The sequence below is a fragment of the Rhinoraja longicauda genome, chromosome 1 (genome assembly GCF_053455715.1).
Source record: "Rhinoraja longicauda isolate Sanriku21f chromosome 1, sRhiLon1.1, whole genome shotgun sequence".
In the NCBI taxonomy this organism is placed as follows: domain Eukaryota; kingdom Metazoa; phylum Chordata; class Chondrichthyes; order Rajiformes; family Arhynchobatidae; genus Rhinoraja; species Rhinoraja longicauda.
In genome coordinates this window covers 14,618,738-14,643,854 of record NC_135953.1, presented here as the reverse complement: position 1 = coordinate 14,643,854, position 25,117 = coordinate 14,618,738, and the positions used below count along the sequence as shown (strand labels likewise).

At 48.4% G+C, this 25,117-nt stretch overlaps 1 protein-coding gene across 2 annotated transcripts in view; it reads left to right on the top strand.

Annotated features, from left to right (window-relative positions):
* The first annotated feature begins 513 nt into the window (after nucleotides 1-513).
* smox (spermine oxidase) overlaps nucleotides 514-25,117 on the top strand; it is a 49,543-nt gene continuing 24,939 nt past the window's right edge. Inside the window, exons 1-4 of one of the 2 annotated variants that reach the window (XM_078408035.1) lie at nucleotides 514-636; nucleotides 8,062-8,296; nucleotides 17,641-17,867; nucleotides 20,845-21,018. In XM_078408035.1, the coding sequence (XP_078264161.1) occupies nucleotides 8,089-8,296; nucleotides 17,641-17,867; nucleotides 20,845-21,018 (609 nt within the window). In that variant the 5' untranslated portion in view covers nucleotides 514-636; nucleotides 8,062-8,088. Of the gene's footprint in view, nucleotides 637-4,707; nucleotides 5,016-8,061; nucleotides 8,297-17,640; nucleotides 17,868-20,844; nucleotides 21,019-25,117 lie in introns of those variants that run through there. The other variant, XM_078408095.1, reaches the window with a different exon arrangement.

Sequence of the window (25,117 nt, the reverse complement as noted above, 5' to 3'; positions counted from 1 at the left end):
CCTCCCCCCTCCTCTTCCCTCCACCTCCTCTTTCTCCCCACCCCCACCACTCATCATCCCTCCCCTCCTCCTCCCCATCCCCTTCTCCTCCCCATCCCCTTCTCCTCCTCCTCCCTTCTCCTCTTCCTCCTCCCTCCCTCTCCTCCTTCGTCCCTCCCCCCTCCTCCTCTCCTCCTCCTGCCTCCTCCCTTCTCCTCCTCCTCCTCCCTCCTCCCCATCTCCCTACTCCTCCTCCCTCCCTCCCCTACCTCCCCCTCCCTCCCCTACTCCTCCTCCTCCTCCCTCTCCTCCCCCTCCCTCTCCTTCCTCTTCCCTCTCCTCCTCCTCCTCCTCCCCCTCCCCCCCCTCCTCCTCCTCCTCCTCCTCCCCCTCCTCCTCCTCCTCCTCCTCCTCCCCCCCCCCCCTCCCTGTGTGCAAACTGATACAGTGTGTGCGGATTGCGCCTGCGCTGGGGCTGTGCGTGGACTGGCTGCTGGTGTATGTGTGGGTGGGTGGCGAGCAGTCAGTCAGACAGACGGAGGGAGAGGGGAGAGAGGGAAGAGAGAGTGGGAGAGAGAGAGGGAGCGCCCGGCGAGCGGACACCACGGCCGCAGGCTCAGCTGCCAGAACACTCTTTGACAAGGACGATCGAGCGAGGTACATACAAACCCCCATTTCCTCTTGTTGTTGTTGTTGCTGGTGTTATTTCTTTCTTCCCCATCGCCAAGGCCGACTGGCAAATTATTAATCCGTGTCCTTTTTTTATTCTGTGTGTGAGTGAGAGTGTGTGAGTGTGAGTGAGAGTGTGTGAGTGTGAGTGAGAGTGTGTGAGTGAGAGTGTGAGAGTGAGTGTGTATGTGTGTGTGCGCGCGTGTGAGTGTCTGTGGGTCTGTGTGTGTGTGAGTGTGTGTCTGTGTGTGTGTGGTGTGGGTGTGTGTGTGTGAGGGTCTGTGAGTGTGTGGGTGTGTGTGTGTGAGTGAGTGTGTGTATGTGTGGGTGTGTGAGAGATTGTGTGTGTGGGGAGAAACAACAACAAAAGATCTGTCACTGGAAGCCAGATCATTCTCTCAGGCTGGGGGGTCGACTTCAGAAAATCGTTGTCAGTGTGTCCCTTCCTTCCTTCCTTCCTTCCTTCCTTCCCCGGATTGTCTCTGGGGAAGGGTTTGAGAAGTGTTTGCTCAATACAAAGGATTGAGCAAGGTGCCGTGTAGTGCCCGGAGAGACCAAATGCTTCTGTTGTTTCCCATTGCCACAGAATGCTTCTTTGTTCCCCCTGTTTCAGTACGTGGCAGTGAACAGACTGACTGCTACATTGCCTAGACTGACTGCTACATTACCTAGACTGACTACTACATTGCCAGGACCTGTCTCAGCGCCCACACCGAATGGTGGCCGCACAGAACGGATTTATAAGGGAGAGGGGAATGAAGGGGGAAGGAACCCGGGGGGTATTTTGTTTCTTGTTTATCGTGGGACCAGAACGAAGGTGAGATTCGTCACCGGTTTCAAATCGCGTTTTGGTCGCACCGGGTTAACTTGATATCCTGTTTGTGAAGCCGAACTTTAACCACCGACAAGATACATTGCAGAAACAAAGAGTCTGAAAAAGGTGTCTCGACCCGAATCGTGTCGCCTGTCCAGGTTCCCCAGAGACCCTCTGAGTTACTCCAGCGTTCTGCGTGTCCTTCTTACATCGACCCTTAAGCTTTCTGAAGAAGGCCACCAACCCAAAACATAGAAACATAGAAAATAGGTGCAGGAGTAGGCCATTCGGCCCTTCGAGCCTGCACCGCCATTCAATATGATCATGGCTGATCATCCAACTCAGTGTCCTGTACCTGCCCTCTCTCCATATCCCCTGATCCCTTTAGCCACAAGGGCCACATCTAACTCCCTCTTAAATATAGCCAATGAACTGGCCTCAACTACCTTCTGTGGCAGAGAATTCCACAGACTCACCACTCTCTGTGTGAAAAAAAACGTTCTCATCTTGGTCCTAAAAGACTTCCCCCTTATCCTTAAACTGTGACCCCTTGTTCTGGGCTTCCCCAACATCGGGAACAATCTTCCTGCATCTAGCCTGTCCAACCCCTTAAGAATGTTTGTAAGTTTCTATAAGATCCCCCCTCAATCTTCTAAATTCCAGGGAAAACGTCGCCTGTCTGTACCCCCCCCCCCCTCCCCAGAGCTGCAGCCTGACCCGCTGAGTTACTCCAGCACTTTGTGGATTTTTCTTTCTAGCTCGAAAGATGCCAGCATCTGCAGTTCCTCGTGTTTACATAAATATTTACAAGATTACACAATACAGGCGATCGATTACACACAGTCTCACACACACACACACACACACACTCCCCTCGGGCCGCCTGCGTCGTTTAGTTTGCCTTGTCATTTTCGAATAATTCATAGGCGAGGTTCTTATCAAAGTAGCAACTGTGTTGTTTGGAGAAACGACGCTGGGGTTTGCTGGGCACCTGTTGGATAGCCGAGGGATTGCGGGGCCCGGCCAGAGGATTAAGGATATCTTTATTTGTCATCCAAAAAACAAAAGTTTTATGGACGAAATTTCGTCACCCACAGTCCAACAATAAGAGCAATGAAATAAGCAAATTACACAACCTCAACCAACACAAACCCCCCAAAAAAGAAACACCCATCACAGTGAGTGGGTCACCCACCACACTGGAATTTAGAAGGATGAGAGGGGATCTTATCGAAACGTATAGGATTATTAAGGGTTGGACACATTAGTGGCAGGAAACATGTTCCCAATGTTGGGGGAGTCCAGAACCAGGGGCCACAGTTTAAGAATAAGGGGTAGGCCATTTAGAACGGAGATGAGGAAAAACTTTTTCAGTCAGAGAGTTGTGAATCTGTGGAATTCTCTGCCTCAGAGGGCAGTGGAGGCCAATTCTCTGAATACATTCAAGAGAGAGCTAGATAGAGCTCTTAGGGGTAGCAGAGTCAGGGGGTATGGGGAGAAAGCAGGAATGGGGTACTGATTGAGAATGATCGGCCATGATCACATTGAATGGCGGTGCTGGCTCGAAGGGCCGAATGGCCTACTCCTGCACCTATTGTCTATTGTGAGTCTCCTCCAGCCCCCTCCTCACTGTGATGGAAGGCCAGAATGTCTTTAAGCAAGGGGGTGTCAGGAACTGGGCTAAAGTTCGCAGGTGGGAACAAAATGCTGGAGTAACTCAGCGTCTCTGGAGAGAAGGGACCCCTCTTCAGTCAGTTTGCAGTATCTTCGCCGTGATAGTTGTCGGCGCCCACGACAGATCAACACTAACTAGTCAATCGTTTTTATGTGTGTTTTTAAAAAAAGAAGATGTTTGAAGAAGGGCTCCGACCCCGATGCAGATGTTGTTTTACAAATGAACACACCGAGTGCTGGGGAATTTCAACGGGTCAGGCAGCATCTCTGGAGAACATGGGTAGGTGACATTTCAGGTCGTGACCTTTCTTCCCACAGGTCCTGACCCGAAACGTCCCCTCTCCATGTTAACCAGCGACACCGTCTGACCCGCTGAGTTACTCCAGCACTTTGTGTCTTTTTGTTTTGCAAAAAGAATCCGGCATCTGCGGTTCCTTGTGTCTACTTGTAATAATAATAAGATGATACTAGTGATTTACATTAGGAGTGAGGAATGTGAACACGTGGGTGGCGAATGTTATTCGGATTGAAAGGCTTACGCAATTATCGATAAGGTCCACAGTGAGGAGGCGGCTTGGGCAGTCCAGAGGGATAGACACAAAATGCTGGAGTAACTCGGCGAGTCAGGCAGCTTCTCTGGAAAGAAGGTATAGGTGATGTTTTGAGTCGAGACCCTTCTTTAGACTGAGAGTCAGTGGGGAAGGAACCAAGATAAATGCCCTGACTCTCAGTCCTTAGAAAGGGTCTCGTCCGGAAACGTGGCCTCTGCATCAGTTCATTAGTTGTTGGAGCAGAATTAGGCCATCGATCATGACCACCTTCCCTCTCAACCCCATTCACCTGCCTTATAGACAATAGGTGCAGGAGGAGGCCATTCGGCCCTTCATCACCATTCAATGTGATCATGGCTGATCATTCTCAATCAGTACCCCGTTCCTGCCTTCTCCCCATACCCCCTGACTCCGCTATCATTAAGAGCTCTATCCAGCTCTCTTGAATGCATTCAGAGAATTGCCCTCCACTGTCTACTGAGGCAGAGAATTCCACAGATTCACAACTCTCTGACTGAGAGTTCCCGTTCCTGCCTTCTCCCCATAACCCTTGAAACTCTTGACTGACCAAGAACCTATTAATCTCCACCTTAAAAAAATATCAATTGACTTGACCTCCAAAATGCTGGAGTAACTCAGCGGGTCAGGCAGCATCCCTGGAGAGAAGGAATGGGTGACGTTTCGGGTCGAGACCCTTCTTCAGACACTTCTCTCCAGAGATGCTGCCTGACCCGCTGAGTTACTCCAGCATTTTGTGTCTATCTGCGGCCGTAAACCAGCGTCTGCAGTTCCTTCCTGTGCATGAGACGGATCAGATCCACCCGACATGACATTCCTCTCCGCCCGCCCGACTTGAACCCTTCTCCTCGGCGCCGAAGAATTTTCAGGCAATTGCTTTGAGATGTTTAGATCTCAGAATGCAATCCCAGCATTTCAGGCTGCAGATGCTGCGTGCGTTTAACGAGACATAGGTAGGTTGCGTTTCAGGACGCGAGCGGGTCTCAGCGACGTAGCAGTGACTGGCGGCTGTAGAATTGACACAAGGCTCCGGGTCACGGCACCATAGACAATAGACAACAGGTGCAGGAGGAGGCCATTCGGCCCTTCGAGCTGGACCAGGTGGGATCGCACCCTGGCCACTCCCTCTGCTTCCCTCTCCCATCGGGCAAAAGATATAGAAGTGTGAAAACGCACACCTCCTGATTCAGGTACAGTTTCTTCCCAGCTGTTATCAGGCAACTGAATCATCCCACCACAACCAGAGAGCAGTGCTGAACTACTATCTATTTCATTGGTGACCCTCGGAATATCCTTGAGCGGACTTTACCGTAAGGCTTTACCTTACACTAAACGTTATTCCCTTATGTATCTATACACAGTAAATGGGTCGATTGTAATCATGTATTGTCTTTCTGCTGACTGGTTAGCACGCAACAAATTCTTTTGACTGTACTTCGGTACACTTGACATTAAATTAAACTAATAACAAAGTGTAACATCTTGCACTTGGATTACATTTTGTTAAACTTGTGAAAATTGTTTGCCTCGCTAACAGTCTGTCTCGCCCTTCTCTTTTGTTGTGTTCAGCCGTCCGTTGTTAAATGTATGTTTTAGTGTATCTTTAGTTTAGTATTATGTGGGGGGTGGGGGAAGCTTCGCTCGACGGAGATGCGACTTTTCCCTATCGTATCTCTGTCCGCACTGCGGACTTAACATCGTGGAGCTGGCGGTCTCTTGGTTAGGGATCGACTTCGGGAGCTCTGACCGCAGGAGTTTCGATCGCCCCGATGCGGGAGCTTCGATCACCCCGATCGCGGGAGGTTCGATCGCCCCGAGGCGGGAGCTTCAATCACTGGTCACGGGAGCTTCAATCGCCCCGACTGTGGATGGATCGACTGCCCCGACTGCGGGAGAAAAGGAGGGAAGAAAATAACACGTTATTGCCTTCTATCTCAGTGCGCTGTGGTGGATGTTTATGTTAATTTTTATGTAGTTGTGTGTCTTGTTGCTTTTTTGGCATGACTGTATGGCAAATCAAATTCCTTGCAAGTTTTTACATGCTTGGCTAATAAATTAAGTATGATGCTGATGATGATGAAAAGTTATTGCTCATCAGTTTCTATGGAATCTGTGGAATTGTTTGACACAGAACGCCGTGGAGTCAGGTCAGTGGATATATTCAGAGTAGAGATAGAAAGATTCTTGATTAGTACAGGTGTCAGGGGTTATGGGGAGAAGGCAGGAGAATGGGGTCAGGAGGGAGAGATAGATCAGTCATGATTGAATGGCAGAGTAGGCTTGATGGGCCAAATGGCCCAATCCTGCTCCTATCACTTCTGATCTTATGATCTCATATGCTAAAGAGTAGCACTGTGAATTTAAGTGATGGGTGTGGCAACTCTTCCAGGAGTTGGTACACGAGGACTATTTTTCTGTCTGAATACGTATAAATGTATTGCTCTCGTAGTGGATCATTTGCAGATGGGTGAGATTAGTTTATCTTTACATTATGTTCAGCACAGATGGCATGGTGGCACAGTGGTAGAGCTGCTGCCTTACAGAGTCAGAGACCCAGATTCGATCCTGACTACGGGTGCCGTCTGTACGGAGTTTGTACGTTCTCCCCGTGACCACATGGGGTTTCTCCGAGATTCTCGGTTTCCTCCCACACTCCAAAGAGCCTATAAACCTGCACGTCCTTGGGATGCGGGAGGAAAGCAGAGCACCCAGAGGAAACCCACAAAGTCCCAAGGAGAACATGCAAACTCCACACAGACAGCACCAGAGGCCAGGATCAAACCAGGGCCTCTGGTGTTGTGAGGCAGCCGTTCTTCCAGCTGCACCACTGTGCCGCTACAATGGTGCTTCTCAAAGATATTAGAGGAACAAGATGGGTCACTCCATTGAAACCGCCTGTACTGAAGTGTAGTACGCAAAGGAGCCATTTTAGTAGGCAAAACACACCGTTCGCTCTGCCTCTCGCGGTGTAATCAGTGTTTTGGGGGAACAGTACCATTAAAATGCAGAATATAACTCATCTATCAATTCACACACAGATTTTTGTTATTTTTCTTTTAAAATGTTTCTGCAAGTTTCTGCTTACTAAAATGGCGCCGTGACATACTACGGTTTTTAGGGTCGAGTGGTCTATCTTGCTCCTCTAGTATCTTTGGTGCTTCCCAAGTCCTTCCAAATCTATTGCTAAACTCATTGTTAATTTTGTGATTTTATCTCTGTGAAATTTGAAATGACGCCCCTTTGACCCAGCTCGTGTTCCATAATCACAGGCAGGTTACAATTGAAAAGGGGCAAGTGAGCCGCTGCCTCACAGTGCCGAAGGCCCTGGTTTGTTCCTGACCCTCTGGTACTGCCTGTGTGCAGTTTGCATGTTCTCCTGGTGACTGCGTGGGTTTCCTCTGGGAATTTCTTCTGTCTGTGGAACTGATGTGCTATGATGCAGCGAGCTATATTCTACACTCTGTGTGTTCCACTCTGTTCTATCTACCGTACCTGAGTTTGACCTGATTGTATTTATGTATGGTATATCTGATATGTTTGGATAGTACGTAAACCGGAGCTTTTCACTGTATCTTGGTTACACGCGACAATAATCATCCTAAAACTATATTCTGCACTCTGTATCTTCCTCTTTGCTTTACCAACCTGAGTTTGGCTTGATTGTATTTATGTGCAGTATTTCAGATTTAGACTTTTTAGACTTCAGAGATACAGCGCAGAAACAGGCCTTTCAGTCCACCGAGTCCTCATGGACCAACGATCAAAACATACACTAGCACTATCCTGCACATTAGAGCCAATTCACAATTTTTGCAAAGCCAATTAACGTACAAACCTGTGCTTCTTTGGAATGTGGGAGGAAACCGGAGCACCCGGCGAAAACCCACGCTGATCACAGAGAGGCCGTACGCACTCCGTACAGGCAGCATCTGTAGTCAGGATCGAACCCTGGTCTATAGACAATAGACAATAGGTGCAGGAGTAGGCTATTCGGCCCTTCGAGCCAGCACCACCATTCAATGTGATCATGGCTGATCATTCTCAATCAGTACCCCGTTCCTGCCTTCTCCCCATACCCCCTGACTCCGCTATCCTTAAGAGCTCTATCCAGCTCTCTCTTGAATGCATTCAGAGAATTGGCCTCCTGAGGCAGAGAATGGTCTCTGGCGCTGTCAGGCAGCAAATCTACCGCTGTGCCACCGTGCTGCCCTGATTGGATTGGACAGCATGCAAAGCAAAAGCTGTGCCTCATCACAAGAATTAACCTAAACTTAACCAATCACTCACTCCTTCTCCCGTTTCTTATTCTTATTTTCATGTGATGAATCGTGACCTCTGTGTCGTTCTTCTCCTCAGTTTTCTTAGACGAAGAGCTTGGGCGGTATGCAAAGTTGTGAAATATCTTCAGACAGTGCAGATGATCCTCTCTGTCGTGGCTCACGGAGAAAGCGACAACCTCGTATAGTAGTCATCGGTGCTGGACTCGCTGGCCTCTCTGCGGCAAGACTCCTCCTAGCCAGTGGTTTCACAGACGTCACTGTCCTAGAGGCATCCGAGCGAATTGGGGGCAGAGTCCAAAGCATTAAACTCGGTAAGCCTTCTTCCTCTCTGCAATGCAAGAATGTCACTGTGTAGGAATGAATAAATGAATGCATGATTGATTATTGTCACCTGTGAATTCACTCTGTCAATGGCTCGAACGTAATCATGTTATTCACAAATGCTTGAGTAACTCAGCAGGTCAGGCAGCATCTCGGGAGAGAAGGACTGGGTGACGTTTCGGGTCGAGACCCTTCTTCAGACTGATCATGTATTGTCTTTCCACCGGCTGGTTAGCACACGACAAAGCTTCGGTACACGTGACAATAAACTTAACTACATTAAATTAAGCATGTACCTGGAATACCTAGGTGCAGTGAAATGCTTTGTTTTCCAACCAGCCTCGGCAGCAGTGTAGTTTAGTTTAAAGACACAGCACAGAAAACAGGCACTTCGGCCCACCAGGTCCGCGCCGAACAGCGATCCCCGCACACTAACACTATCCTGCACACACTAGGGATAATCTTACAATTGGTATTTTTTACCAAAGCCAATTTGGTATGTTTTAGGAGTGTGGGAGGAAACCGGAGCACCCGGAGAAAACCCACTGTAGTTCACGGGGAGAACGTACAAACTCCGTACAAACAGGACCCAGAGTCAGGATCGAACCCCGGCCTCTGGCGCTGTAAGGCAACAGCTCTACCGCTGTGCCAGTGTGCACAAGTGTCGCCATGTATCTGGCGCTGACAAAGTTATCGAGTACCGAACAGTCCTATCTACTGCCTGCCGTTGCACATGGCAGCAGCCCCCTCCCTCCCCCGCCCCCCCCCCCTCATATGGGATGAACATGCTGAATCACCTGGTGTCATTTCCGGGTATTGGACACATCTGCCCACTTAAATGAACAGGCGGTGAGCAATGCACACGTGAGGAAGGACATTCTTGCTATTGAGGGAGTGCAGCGTAGGTTCACCAGGTTAATTCCCAGGATGGCGGGACTGACATATGATGAAAGAATGGATCGACTGGGCTTATATTTACTGGAATTTAGAAGGATGGGAGTGGATCTTACAGAAACATATAAAATTCTTAAGGGATTGGACAGGGTAGATAGAGGAAAAATGTTATATTGAATTAGGTCATGATATGCTCTCTGATATGAATAATTGAATAGTTCCATCCCTTTAATGTCCTGTTATATTTCATCCTGCCCTCTGCTTTTGGAGGTGTTCCAATTCAACGAGTCTGTAACCGGACACGGTTCTTCCCCTCTGTTTGTCTCTCACACCCTCCACACATCTTAAATAGCTAATCTGGGGCGGCACGGTGGCGCAGCGGTAGAGTTGCTGCCTTGCAGCACCAGAGACCCAGGTTCGATCCTGACTATGGGTGCTGTCTGTATAGTGTTTATACGTTCTCCCCGTGTCCGCGTGGGTTTTCCCCAGGTGCTCCGGTTTCCTCCCACACTCCAAAGACGTACAGGTCTGGCTTCGGTAAAAATTGTAAATAGTCCCTAGTGTGTAGGGTAGTGCTAGTGTGTGGGGTGATCGCTGGTCGGCGTGGACTCGGTGGACCGAAGGGCTTGTTCCCGCGCTGTATCTCAAAACTACACTAAACTAATCCAAGCTTTTGAGAGTGTCACAGAAGATAGACAGAAAAAAGCTAGAGTGACTCAGCAGCATTTCTGGAGAACAGGAATAGGTGACGCTTTGGGTCGAGACCCTTCTTCAGACTTTTGAGAGTGTCATTGGCTAACGAGGAATATCTCAAAGAATCATGGAGTTGTACGGTATAGAAACGGGCCCTTTGGCCTAAAGGGCCTGTCCCACTTAGGCGATTTTAAGGCGACTGCCGGTGACTAGGCTGTCACCGAACATTCGCCGGGGTGTCGCGGGCATGATCGCGAGGAGTCTTCAATGAATCGTAGCGGATCTCGGCGCGTCGCGGAAAAAAATTCCAGGTCGAAATTTCTCGGCGACAGCTGGCTTGTCGCCAGGTATCGTAGCTTATTGCAGGTTTGCTAGGTTGTCGCAGATGGATTTAGAAGCACGTAATATTAAATTAAGAAAAGGCATTTGAAGATACCAGAAGGTAGTTTTGTTTAACCAATTTATTTACCGTCAGGACATTTGACAGGTAGATTGGAGGCGGCAGTTTGACGGTCAGGTAAGCGTGGGAATTTCGCGATGTTTCCGAAGACGGTGTAATCTCTTAGCCAGGTGCTAGTTTCACAAAAAAAGTAACTTGTATCGACCTGACTCGGCATTGTCGTGGTCATTGTCATAGGGTAAAAGAAAATTTTGGCGATCTGCTACGACTTTGACAGTCGCCGGCAGTCGCCTTAAAAATCGCATAACACGGACAGGCCCGTTACTCATCCTTACTGACTAGGATGCCTAACTATATTAAACTTGGACATTTTTGGCCCACATCTAGCTATTGCTTTCCTATCCAAGTGCCTTTCCAAATGCCTTTTCAATGCTCTAATTATATTTGTCTCTTCCACCTCTGCTGATGGCTCATTCCACATAGCCAGATTCCTCCTTTTAATTTTGTTTATTATTGTCCTGTGCCAAGGTACAGTGAAAAGCTTTTATTTGTGTGTTGTCCAGCCAAAAAAAACATGAATGCAGTCAAGGTGTCCACAGTGTATAGATCTCTTGAAGGGGAATCAAGTACTTCAGGACATAGATTTAAGGTGAGAGGGGAGGAAATATGATAAGTACCCGAGGGACAACTTTTTTTGCGCACGAGGTGGGTGGGTATATGGAACAAGTTGCCAGAGGAAGTAGTTGAAGCAGGTCCAATAACATCTTTTAAAAGACATGTGGACAGTTACCTAGAACTGAGATGAGGAAAAACTTTTTCAGTCATTAGAACTGAGATGAGGAAAAACTTTTTCAGTCAGAGAGTTGTGAATCTGTGGAATTCTCTGCCTCAGAAGGCAGTGGAGGCCAATTCTCTGAATGCATTCAAGAGAGAGCAGGATAGAGCTCTTAAGGATAGCGGAGTCAGGGGGTATGGGGAGAAGGTAGGAACGGGGTACTGATTGAGAATGATCAGCCATGATCACATTGAATGGCGGTGCTGGCTCGAAGGGCCGAATGGCCTCCTCCTGCACCTATTGTCTATTGTCTATTGAAAGGAAAGGCTCAGAGAAATGTGGGACAAACGTGGGCAAAATGGTTCTAGATTAGGGAGGGAATCCTGGTCAGGATAGAGGGCTTGGGCTGAAAGGCCTGTTTCCGTGCTGTATGACTCTGTGACTATCTGCATTAAATTCCTCCCCACTCACCTTAAACCTCTGCCTTCTCGTCCTAGACTCCCCTGTCCTGGGACACAAAGAAACATAGAAAATAGGTGCAGGAGTAGGCCATTCGGCCCTTCAAGCCAGCACCGCCATTCAATATGATCATGGGTGATCATCCAAAATCAGTACCCCATTCCTGCTTTCTCCCCATATCCCTTGATTCCGTTAGCCCTAAGAGCTAATTCCAACTCTCTCTTGAAAACATCCAGTGAATTGGCCTCCACTGTCTTCTGTGGCAGCGAATTCCACAGATTCCCAACGCCCTGGCTGAAAAAGTTTTTCCTCATCTCAGTCCTAAATGGCCTACCCCTTATTCTGAAACTGTGACCCCTGGTTCTGGACTCCCCCAACATCGGGAACATATTTCCTGCACCTGGGAAAGGTCTCTTATCTATTCTGTCGATGACCCTCAAAGTCTTATAAGGTCACCCGACAGCCTCCTATGTACCTGTGAAAATAACCCAGCCTATCTAATCTTTCCTCATAAGAAAATCCTTCCTTTCTAGGCATTGTTCTGGTAAATTGATTCTGCACTTTTTTTAATGTTACCACATCCTTCCAGTAGTGTAGGAAGCAGAAGTAGACGCATTACTCTTAGTGTGGCCTAAAACCAAGATTTGGTTTTGTTTCGAGATACCTGCTTTCTCTCCATACCCCCTGATCCCTTTAGCAAAAAGGGCCACATCTAACTCCCTCTTAAATATAGCCAATGAACTGGCCTCAACTACCTTCTGTGGCAGAGAATTCCAAGGAATAAAGTCCTTGCTTACTGTTAGATTTTATTGTTAGATTTTTGTCGTGACTTCGGAAGCCAATGACATACCTTTGCAATGTGTAGACAGTAATAAATGCCAGAAGTACATTAGTCCATATTTGTACTGCAAGCTCCCTAAAACCATTAAGATAATGAGCAGACAATCTCTCGCATGCATCATACTGTGAGGTAACTGTTCTGCACAATCTGGTCCTTTGGTTGTGTTGGTCGGGACACCGAGAAGGACTCTCCTGTTCTTTTTAAAACAGTGCCATCCATTCTTTAGGATGTAGCTGAGAGAGCAAACTAAGGGACCATGGACCCAGGAAAGGGCGGCACTCCCTCTGCATTTCCTGGAGGTGCTGCCCTGGATGAGGTGATTGAGATTCAGGTTGAGCAAGTCTATGGGGTGGACATACTGATCCTGTCTCTTGCTATTGAGGGCGTGCAGCGTATGTTTACTAGGTTAATTCCCGGAATGGCGGGACTGTCATATGTTGAAAGACTGGAGCGACTAGGATTGTATACACTGGAATTTAGAAGGATGAGAGGGGATCTTATTGAAACATATAAGATTATTAAGGGATTGGACACGTTAGAGGCAGGAAAAATGTTCCCAATGTTGGGGGAGTCCAGAACAAGGGGCCACAGTTTAAGAATAAGGGGTAGGCCATTTAGAACGGAGATAAGGAAAAACTTTTTCAGTCAGAGAGTTGTGAATCTGTGGAATTCTCTGCCTCAGAAGGCAGTGGAGGTCAATTCTCTGAATGCATTCAAGAGAGAGCTAGATAGAGCTCTTAAGGATAGCGGAGTCAGGGGAGAAGGCAGGAACGGGGTACTGATTGAGAATGATCAGCCATGATCACATTGAATGGCGGTGCTGGCACAAAGGGCCGAATGGCCTACTCCTGCACCTATTGTCTATTCATAAGCTGATAAGTTCATATGTTGTAGGAGCAGAGGGTGGCATGGTGGCGCAGTGCTAGAGTCGCGCCGTACAGCATCAGAGACCCGGGTTTGATCCTGACCATGCATGCTATCAAGAGTCAAGGGTCAAGAGTGTTTTATTGTCATATGTCCCAGATAGAACAATGAAATCCTGTGTGGGGTTTGTACGTTCTCCCCATAACCTGCGTGCTTTTTCTGCGGCTGCTCCGGTTTCCTCCCACATTCCAAAGACGCACAGGTTTATAGGCTAATTGGCATTGATAAAAATATAAATTGTCCTTGTGTGTAGGATAGTTTTAGTGTGTGTGGATCGCTGGTTGGCACAGACTCAGTGAGACGAAGGGCCTTTTTCCGCTCCATATCTCTAAACTAAACTAAATTAGGCCGTTTGGTCCATCAAGTCTACCCTGCCATTCAGTCATGTCTGCTATATCTTCCCCTATCAACCCAATTCTCCTGCCATCTCCCCATTACCCTTGACACCCTTACTAATCAAGAACCTTTCAATCTCCACCTTAAAAATATCCATTGAAGGCCTCCACAGCCATCTGTGGCATTGAATCCCACAGATTCACCACCCTCTAACTAAAGAAATTCCTCCTCATCTCCTTCCTAAAGGCACGTCCTTTTATTCTGAGGTTACGGCCTCTGGTTCTAGACTCTCCCACTAGTGGAAACATCCTCTCTACATCCACTCTATCTGGACTTTTCGCTATTTGGTAAGTTCGAGATCCCCCTCATCCTTCTAAGCTTCAGCCCAGTGGAGTCAAACGCTCACCATATGTTAACCAACTCATCCCGGGATCATTCTCGTAAACCTCCTCTGGACTCTCTCGAAACGTCGGCACATCCTTCCTCAGATATGGGGCCCAAAACTGCTCGCAATACTCAAACGCGGTCTTCAAACTCACAAACTCACAACATTACAATTGCAATGACTCTACGGGATTGTTTCTCCAAATGTCCATTTTGTAAGGATTGTAGTAAGTGCATTTTTCTTTGAACCCTACAAGGAGTTACATCACAGGATGATGCATGTGTGAAATATGTTCCCCAAGCTGTAATTTGACAGAGTTCTCAGAAGTTTGTATGAGACAATAATAGCACGCTTTTCTGAGTCATGTCATTTTCAAATTAGTTCAGTTAGTTTATTGTCAAACGTGTACCGAGGTACAGTGAAAAGCATTTTTGTGTGCTAACCAGTCAGTGGAAAGACAATACGTGATTACAATCGAACCATCCGTAGAAACACGATAAAGGGAATAATGCGAATAATGTTTAGTGCAACTTAGAGTCCAGTAAAGTCTGATCAAAGATGGTCCCAGGTAGATCGTAGCTCAGGACAGCTCTCTGGTTGTTGGTAGGATGATTCAGTTGCCTGATAACAGTTGTGAAGAAACAAACTTGAATCTGGAGGTCTTTTCACACTTCTGTCCATTTTGCCTGATGGGAGAGGGGAGAAGAGGGAGTGGCCAGGGTGCAATTCGTCCTTGATTATGCTGGTAGCCTTGCCGAGGCAGCGTGACGTGTAGATGGAGTCAGTGGAAGAGAGGTTGGTTTGTGTAGGAAAATAACTGCAGATGCTGGTACAAATCAGGCAGCAGGAGAGAAGGAATGGATGACGTTGCGGGTCGAGACCCTTCTTCAGACTGATGTCAGGGGAGGGGGGCGGGACAAAGAAAGGATATAGTTGGAGACAGGAAGACAGTGGGAGAACTGGGAAGAGGGAGGGGAAAGAGAGGGACAGAGGAGCTATCTAAAGTTAAAGAAATCAATGTTCATACCGCTGGGGTGTAAGCTGCCCAAGCGAAATATGAGGTGCTGTTCAAATGATGATAATTTGAACCAGCATCTGCAATTATTTTCCTACCCAAAGTGTCGCTGTCAGAGCACAAGAAAACAGGAGCAGGAGTAGCCAAGTCTGCTCCTCCATTAAAATAACCACGGCTGATCTACCCCAGGCTACACCGTGGCATAACTCTCAGTGCCCGAGACCCACGTTCAATCCTGACCTCGGGCACTGTCTGCTTACCGTTTGCACGTTCTCCCCGTGACTGCGTGGGTTTTCTTCAGGTTTCCTCACACATCTTAACTGCATCCTAATTTGTAGGTTAAATGCCCTCGGTAAAACATCCGGTAATGTGCAAGGAGTGGATGAGAAACAGGGCAAATATTGAACTAGCATCAACAGGTGGTCGGCATTGACTCTGTCGGCCAAACCGCTGTATCTCTAAACTAAAGTATATTCCACCATCTGTATCAGTTGCCCATAGCCTTCATGTATCATAAAACAGTTTTTATCTGGCCCTTCAGCCCGTGCTGTTTGATGCTGAACATGATACCAAGTTAAACTACTGGTGTGCACCAGCAAGCCCTTTGTCTCTACTCTCCACACGGTCTGTTGGTGTGGCTCACGTTGTAGGCCCTGGGGACAGCGATTTCTTCTGGCCGCCACCGCCAAAAGGACATGCTCCATCACCATGGGCCCCCTCCCCCCCCCCCGCCCCCCGCAGCTTCCTCCAAGGTGGCGTAAATCAGCGATTCCAGGGAGATGGAGGAGGGGATGGTAGTGGTGGGGGGAGAGGCCGAGTGGACAGAGCAACCGGAGAAGGAGGAGGCAATGGCTGGCGAGTGGGGACTGGACAAAACGCGGTCTACAGAAAGAAGCAGGTGGGAGGGGAGGGAGCCCGATGGTGACCCAGTGCACCCTGTCTCCAAGTAGAATTAGGCCATTCGGCCCATCGAGTCTGCTCCGCCATTCAATCGTGGCTGATCTCTGCCACCTAATCCCATTTTCCTGCCTTCTCCCCATAACATTTGATACCCGTTCGAATCAAGAACTTGTCGAACTCTGCCGTAAAAATATCCACTGACTTGGCCTCCACGGCTCTCCGTGGCAATGAGTTCCCCAGATTCACCACCCTCTGACTAAAGAAGGCGTTGTTCCCAGGGGCACCCCAAGCCGCGTCAGCCGGACTGTGCGGTGGGTGAAGAGGGCTCATTGGTGCATCTTAGACAATAGACAATAGACAATAGGTGCAGGAGGAGGCCATTTGGCCCTTTGAGCCAGCACCGCCATTCAATGTGATCATGGCTGATCATTCTCAATCAGTACCCCCTTCCTGCCCTCTCCTCATACCCCCTGACTCCGCTATCCTTAAGAGCTCTATCTAGCTCTCTCTTGAATGTATTCAGAGAATTGGCCTCCACTGCCTTCTGAGGCAGAGAATTCCACAGATTCACAACTCTCTGACTGAAAAAGTTTTTCCTCATCTCCGTTCTAAATGGCCTACCCCTTATTCTTGAACTGTGGCAGGGTGGCATCGGGAGCCAGAGCCCAAAAGTCGCCAGGGAGGCAGGGAAAGCTGGGTTTGACTTTGACAGGTCCGTCCACAAAAAACAAAATCCATTATAAAACCGAGGATTTACTGTAATTCCAGTGATCTGCCTTCCACATGCTAATGGGATGGATGATCGCTGAGATTTGCCACCCTTTGCCAGGAGTTGTTCTGATGCACCGCTGTTTTAACTGACAGCTCCCATATTTAGTTTTGTTTAGCTTATTTTAGAGATAAAGTGAGGAGAGAGGCCCTCCGGCCCACCGAGTCCGCACCGACCAGCGATCCCCGCACACCAACATTATTAACCTGCACACTAGGGACAATTTACAATTTTTAAATCAAAGCCGAATTAACATAGAAACATAGAAAATAGGTGCTGGAGTAGGCCATTCGGCCCTTCGAGCCTGCACCGCCATTCAATATGATCATGGCTGATCATCCAACTTAGTATCCCGTACCTGCCTTCTCTCCATACCCCCTGATCCCTTTAGCCACAAGGGCCACATCTAACTCCCTCTTAAATATAGCCAATGAACTGGCCTCAACTACCTTCTGTGGCAGAGAATTCCACAGATTCACCACTCTGCGTGAAAAAAACCTTTCTCATCTCGGTCCTAAAAGACTTCCCCCTTATCCTTAAACTGTGACCCCTTGTTCTGGACTTCCCCAACATCGGGAACAATCTTCCTGCATCTAGCCTGTCCAAACCCCTTAAGAATTTTGTAAGTTTCTATAAGATCCCCCCTCAATCTTTTAAATTCCAGCGAGTACAAGCCGAGTCTATCCAGTCTTTCTTCATAACCGATAAACCTGTGCGCCTTTGGAGTGTGGGAGGAAACCGGAAAACACGGAGAAAACCCACGCAGGGTTCTCGGGGAGAACGTACAAACTCCGTACGGGCAGCGCCCGTAGCCGGGATCGAAGCTGGGTTTCTGGCGGAGTGAAGCTGCAACTCCGCCGCAGTGCCGCCCCGAAATATCGGGAGGGAGGGGGGGGGGGGGGGGGAGGCTGTAATTGACGAACGTGAAACATTGCGGTTTCAGGCTGCGCCACCTTTGATCTTGGGGCCACTTGGATCCACGGTGCTGATGGGAACCCGGTTTATCAGCTAGCAGAAGAGCACGGTCTCCTTGAAGAAACTGCAGATGGAGAACGCAGCACTGGCCGCATCAGCCTCTACTCCAAGAATGGGGTGGCCCACTACTACACCAGCAGTGGCCAGAGAATACCAAAGGATGTCATTGAAGAATTCAGCGATGTATACAACGAGGTGAGACCACGTCCCCGCAATCTGGTGCAGTGCACAGCGCTAATGTTCCCCCTTTCCCATTTGAAGGACCCGTCAAAGGCAGCTGAGGCACTGCCCATTGTAATGTTGTGTTTGAGAACCACCATACTGTATAAAGAAATATCCCCAAAAAGCCCGTTCCTCAACTATCTCGTCAGAAAAAAAACTAAAAATGCAGCTTTTCAAATTGAACATTGAAATCTGCTGGGAGGCTCCCTGCCTCGTTTATGCCAGAGAGCACAGCTTTAAGGGAAGAGCCCCAAAACTCTAAGGAAATGTGCCAGACACGTTTTCGGGGTGGTGGGTGCCGGGAATGTGCTGCAGGGATGATGATGAAGGCAGATATGATCGTGGTGTTTAAGAGGCTTTTAGATGGGCACCTGGGTATGCAGGGACTGGAGGGATGTGGATCCTGTGCAGGCCGAAGAGGTTCGTTCACCCTGACATCATTGTAGCACGGACATTGTGAGCCAAAGGGCCTGTTCCTGTGCTGTACTGTTCTATGATTTTTTTTTTTTTGCAAGGTCATCGAGACAGTTTTTGGCTTGGTTTTGCTTTATTCTTATCTACTGAGATACAGTGAAAAGCTTTGTTTTGAGGTTCAAGATGAAGGGGAGAAGATTTAATATGAATCTGAGGGATAGCTTTTTCACACAAAGGGTGGTGATCGTACGGAACAAGCTGCCAGAGGAGGTAGTTGAGGCTGGGACTATCCCAACTGTTTAAGAAACAGTTACGCACAGGGACAAGTTTGGAGGGATATGGACCAAGCGCAGGCAAGTGGGACAAGTGTAGCTCGGCCACGTTGGCCGGTGTGGGCCAGTTGGGCCGAAGGACGTGTTTTCACGCTGCATCACTCTATGACTCTATGAGTGTCATCCAGCCGAGTCATACTATTGATAAGAACATCAAGCCAGAGACAGGCACAATAGGTAGTGCGAAGATAAAAATAAATATGTGAAGCTAGAGTTACAGCTAGAGAGAAAATGAGGGCTGGAATGTGAGGCTGGGGGTCTGAGAACACTCTTTGTGATCTTTTTCCCGGTTGTTGACCATTTTTACTACCTTTCCCATTCCCACACTGACCTTTCTGCCCTGGGCCTCCTCCATTGCCAGATAGAGGACAGTACGCAAACTGGAGGAACAGAAACACATGTTCCACTTGGGTAGCTGACAACCCAACGGTATGAACACTGAACTCTCCACTTTAACTGGTAGTCCCCCTACTCCTTTTCTCTTTCCTGTGCCTCCCTCTCCCCACCCTGGCCTCTACATGTCTCCAGACTAACACCACTGTAGCCGACACCTGTCTCGTGTCTTAACGGAGAATGGGGCTGAGAGGGAAAAATAGATCAGCTGTGAGTGAATGAACGATGGGCCAAATGGCCTAAATCTGTGCCTGTTTTATGGTCTTTCACTCAGAGAGTTGTGAAGCTGTGGAATTCTCTGCCTCAGAAGGCAATGGAGGCCAAGAGCTCTTAATGATAGCGGAGTCAGGGGATATAGGGTGAAGGCAGGAACAGGGTACTGATTGTGCATGATCAGCCATGATCACGGTGAATGGCGGTGCTGGCTTGAAGGGCCGAATGGCCTACTCCTGCACCTATTGTCTATTGTCTTATGGGCTCTTTAATGCTGGCTGAAATATCCTGGCGAGCTAAATCAAAGGTAATTAAAGCTTGGCTGTGTGCTAAACATATCTGTTAACTAATGAGTTTAAGGTCCACCAAGTCATCAGTGAGGTTGTGGGTTGTGGTCAGATCTCATTATTTCTTTTGGAGATACAGCACGAAAACAGGCCCTTTGGCCCTCGAGTCTGAGCCGACTAGACAATAGCTGCAGGAGGAGGCCATTCGGCCCTTCGAGCCAGCACCGCCATTCAATGTGATCATGGCTGATCATTCTCAATCAGTACCCCGTTCTTGCCTTCTCCCCATACCCCCTGACTCCGCTATCCTTAAGACCTCTATCTAGCTCTCTCTTGAATGCATTCAGAGAATTGGCCTCCACTGCCTCCTGAGGCAGAGAATTCCACAGATTCACAACTCTCTGACTGAAAAAGTTTTTCCTCATCTCAGTTCTAAATGGCCTACCCCTTATTCTTAAACTGTGGCCCCTAAACTAGCGATCACCCCGTACGCTAACGCTATTCTACACACTAGGGACAATGAATAATTTTGCTGAAGCTAATTAACCTACATACCTGTGTGTCTTTGGAGTGTGAGTGGAAACCGGAGCACCCGGAGAAAACCTACACGACCACAGGGAGAACCCGGGTCTCTGGCACTGTGAGTTTAGTTTAGTTGAGTTTATTGTCATGTGTACCGAGGTACAGTGAAAAGCTTTTGTTGCGTGCTATCCAGTCAGCGGAAAGGCAATACGGGATTTACAATTGAGCCATTCACAGTGTACAGATATATGATAAGGGAGTCTTAGTTAAAGTAAGAAAGATAGACACAAAAAGTTGGAGTAACTCGGCGGGACAGGAAGTATCTCTGGAGAGAAGGAATGGGTGACGTTTCGGGTCGAGACCCTTCAGACTGGTTAGGGATAAGGGAAACGAGAGATGTAGATAATTATGTAGCGAGATGAACAATAAATGAAAGATATGCAAAGAAGTAACGATGATAAAGGAAACAGGCCATTGTTTGTTGGGTGAAAATGAGAAGCCAGTGTGACTTGGGTGAGGGAGGGATAGAGAGAGAGAGAGAGGGAATGCTGGGGCTACCTGAAGTTAGTGAAATCAATATTCATACCACTGGGCTATAAGCTGCCCAAGCAATGTTGCTGTAGGAGTAGAGATTTAAAAGTGTGGAGTGATTGTAATATGTGATTATAGATCTGCTTCTGGGGCTAGCACGCAAACAGTCGCCTGGGTTGAGCGCCACCTTCTGTTACACAGAGGCTCTACCGCTGCGCCACCGTGCCGCCCACTAACTTTCCCAACTTCCTTTGACAGGTCTATAACCTGACACAGGAGTTCTTCCAGCGGGGAAGACCCGTTGGTGCAGAAAGCCAAAACAGCGTTGGCGTTTTCACAAGAAATGTGGTGCGTAAGCGCCTCAAGGCGAACCGCGAGGAGCCGGGCATCAGCAAGAAGTTGAAGCTGGCGATACTCCAGCAGTTCTTGAAGGTACGACTTAGCTTGAAGCAGAAAACAGGTCGGCTGTGGGAGGTGCTCCCGGGGGAACCAAGGTGGGCGGGCGGGGAGAGGGACATCGGTTTGCAGGTCGACCCGCGCGTCCAAGGTGAAGGCGACGACTGGAGACCCCACAGCAGCCTGGGGCTCGCCTGAAACGGGCTTCACTCATAACACCTAGAGCAAGGCCTGGACTCTGAAAATGGCGCCAAAAGATGGCGCATCTTGCACGCGGGAACAGTTGATTATTTCTGTACACTTTGCTAATCGGGGATGTGCTTAGGTTCAGTTTAGTTTATTGTCACATGTACCGAGGTACAGTGAAAAGCTTTTGTGGCTTGCTAACTAGTCAGCGGAAGGACAATACATGATGACAATTAAGCCATCTGCAGTGTACAGATGCATGATAAGGGAATAACATTTAGACAATAGACAATAGGTGCAGGAGTAGGCCATTCAGCCCTTCGAGCCAGCACCGCCATTCAATGCGATCATGGCTGATCACTCTCAATCAGTACCGCGTTCCTGCCTTCTCCCCATACCCCCTCACTCCGCTATCCTTAAGAGCTCTTTCCAGCTCTCTCTTGAAAGCATCCAACGAACTGGCCTCCACTGCCTTCTGAGGCAGAGAATTCCACACCTTCACCACCCTCTGACTGAAAAAGTTCTTCCTCATCTCGGTTCTAAATGGCCTACCCCTTATTCTTAAACTGTGGCCCCTTGTTCTGGACTCCCCCAACATTGGGAACATGTTATCTGCCTCTAATGTGTCCAATCCCCTAATTATCTTATATGTTTCAATAAGATCCCCCCTCATCCTTCTAAATTCCAGTGTATACAAGCCCAATCGCTCCAGCCTTTCAACATACGACAGTCCCGCCATTCCGGGAATTAACCTAGTGAACCTACGCTGCACGCCCTCCATAGCAAGAATATCCTTCCTCAAATTTGGAGACCAAAACTGCACACAGTACTCCAGGTGCGGTCTCACCAGGGCCCGGTACAACTGTAGAAGGACCTCTTTACTCCTATACTCAACTCCTCTTGTTACGAAGGCCAACATTCCATTGGCTTTCTTCACTGCCTGCTGTACCTGCATGCTTCCTTTCATTGACTGATGCACTAGGACACCCAGATCTCGTTGAACTCCCCCTCCTCCTAACTTGACACCATTCAGATAATAATCTGCCTTTCTATTCTTACTTCCAAAGTGAATAACCTCACACTTATCTACATTAAACTGCATCTGCCATGTATCCGCCCACTCACACAACCTGTCCAAGTCACCCTGCAGCCTTATTGCATCTTCCTCACAATTCACACTACCCCCCAACTTAGTATCATCTGCAAATTTGCTAATGGTACTTTTAATCCCTTCGTCTAAGTCATTAATGTATATCGTAAATAGCTGGGGTCCCAGCACCGAACCTTGCGGTACCCCACTGGTCACTGCCTGCCATTCCGAAAGGGACCCATTTATCCCCACTCTTTGCTTTCTGTCTGTCAACCAATTTTCTATCCATGTCAGTGCACAATAAAGCCAGTAAAGTCATATCAAAGGTAGTCGAGGGTCACCAATGAGGTAGATTATTGCTCAGGATTGCTCTCTAGTTGTTGATAGGTTTGGTTCAGTTGCCTGATAACAACTGAGAAGAAACTGCCCATGAATCTGGAGGTGTGAGTTTTCACATTTAGGTATGGCGATACTCTACTGGACTGTTTGTAAGGAAATAATTTCACTGTGCGTTTGCACATCGTACATGTGACAATAAAAGCACCATTGACCCATTATCATACTTGGGAAAGGGCACCATCTGGCTCATCGTGTCTTCCCACATCAGGAGGACGGACACATTAACTCACTTCCCTGCTCTCCCGGAGGGCAAGTGGGACTTGCTTGGATGGGCATCTTGGTCAACGTGGATAGAGTGGATGTGGAGAGGATGTTTCACTATTGGGAGAGTCCAGAACCAGAGGCCATAGCCTCAGAATAAAAGGCCGTACCTTTAGGAAGGAGATGTAGGGGAATTTTGTTATTCAGAGGATGGTGAATCTGTGGAACTCATTGTCACGGAAGGCTACGGATGCCAAATCAATTAATATTTTTAAGGCAGAGATTGAAAGATTCTTGATTAGTACGGGTGACAGAGGTTATGGGGAGAAGGCAGGAGAATGGGGTTAGGAAGGAAAGATAGATCAGCCATGAATGAATGGTGGAGTAGACTTGATGGGCCGAATGGCCTAATCCTGCTCCTATCACGTATAAATTTATGGGCAGTGATGAATTGGGCTGAAAGGCCCGTTTCCATGCTTTGTGACTCTATGACTCTCCCTAGCGATGCAGTTGCTATCCTTTATCAGCAGGGAAATGGGTGAAATGTTACCAGGGGTATGTGAGAATGGTTCCATGGTTCTTTATCATCACATGTACCGACGTACGGTGAAATTCCTTTTTTGGATTACAGTTCCACTAAATTATTACTGCACAATCCCAGATTGAATACAAAGTGTATAGAAATAGCTCATTAAGTGGCCATGTTTTGGCGCCATTTTCAAAGTCCAAGCTTCACCTGTCCATAAAGGCCCGAGGCAGATGTCACCTCGACACAGCGAGCCTCGTTCCTCAGTCACCGTTCAGCCTTTGTGCCCCGGGGACGTCTCCCTCCCTCCCGCGCGCGGCTGACCTTGAGGGCGCGGAAGGCACGACCTCCGTTCCTCTTCCCAGCCCTTTGTTCTTTCGTCCGCCGTTGCTGACTCACTCCACCTCCTCTCCGGCTCTCTGGTCCTCGGAGGCCAGCAGGGGCGGGGCTCGGCAACCACCCTCTCCGGGCGGGTTTAGCGATTCCGTGACAGGCGAGCCAAGCCTGCTGCCAGGGGATAGCCATGGCTGAAGGACTGCCCCTGGCTATTCCCTAATGACTGCCCAAATGACAATCGTTCTGTCAATTGGCACCACACTCCTTAGGAATGGGTAGTTGCTATCAGATCAACCGTCATCGTATTGAATGGTGGCGCAGCGGTAGAGTTGCTGCCTTACAGCGAATGCAGCGCCGGAGACCCGGGTTCAATCCCGACTACGGGTGCTGTCTTTATGGAGTTTGTACGTTCTCCCCGTGACCTGCCTGGGTTTTCTCCGAGACCTTCGGTTTCCTCCCACTCTCCAAAGATGTCCAGGTATGTAGGTTAATTGGCTTGTTAAATGTAAAAAAATGGTCCCTAGTGGGTATAGGATCGCTGGTGGGCGAGGACCCGGTGGGCCGAAAGTGCCCGATTCCGTGCAGTACAAAATTACTTTGGCTGCACTTTGAGAGATAGCTGTAAAAAAAAAAATATTGACTTTTCCCTGAATGATGTCAATGCTAAACATAGAAGCTCCACAGGATCCACATGAGTGGAAGATGTGAAAACTATTTTAAAAACGGCTCCAACATCATACCAAGCATACAAACCCAAGCCAAATAACCTACAAACCTGTACGTCATAATAAACAATAGACAATAGACAATCGGTGCAGGAATAGGCCATTTGGCCCTTTGAGCCAGCACCACCATTCAATGTGATCATGGCTGATCATTCTCAACAGAGATGTAGCCCTTCAGCCCATCGAGTCTGCGCCGACCAGTAATCCCAGTATACTTGCTCTACACACTAGGGACAATTTACAATTTTAATCAAAGCAAATTAACAATAGACAATAGGTTCAGGAGTAGGCCATCCTAGAAGTCCTGCTTTTCAGTCTTCTTCCTGAACTCTCTAAACTCGCGTTGCAGAACCTCCTTCATCTTCTTCCCGAAGTCGTTTGTGCCCACATGCACAATACCTCCGGCTGCTCACCTTCCCTCTCGAGGATGTTCTGAAGTTGGTCCGAGACACCTTGAACCCTGGCACCAGGGAGGCAACAGACCATCCTCGAGTCTCGCCTGCCACCACAGAATCTCCTGTCCGCACCTCGGACAAAATGGAGTCACCCACCACTATGGCTCTGCCCGACGTCGGTCTGGCCGGTCGAGTCTCACCCACAAACCTTTATGTCTTTGGAGTGTGGGAGAAAGCGGAGCTCCCAGAGAAAACCCAGGCGGTCTGGGGGAGAACG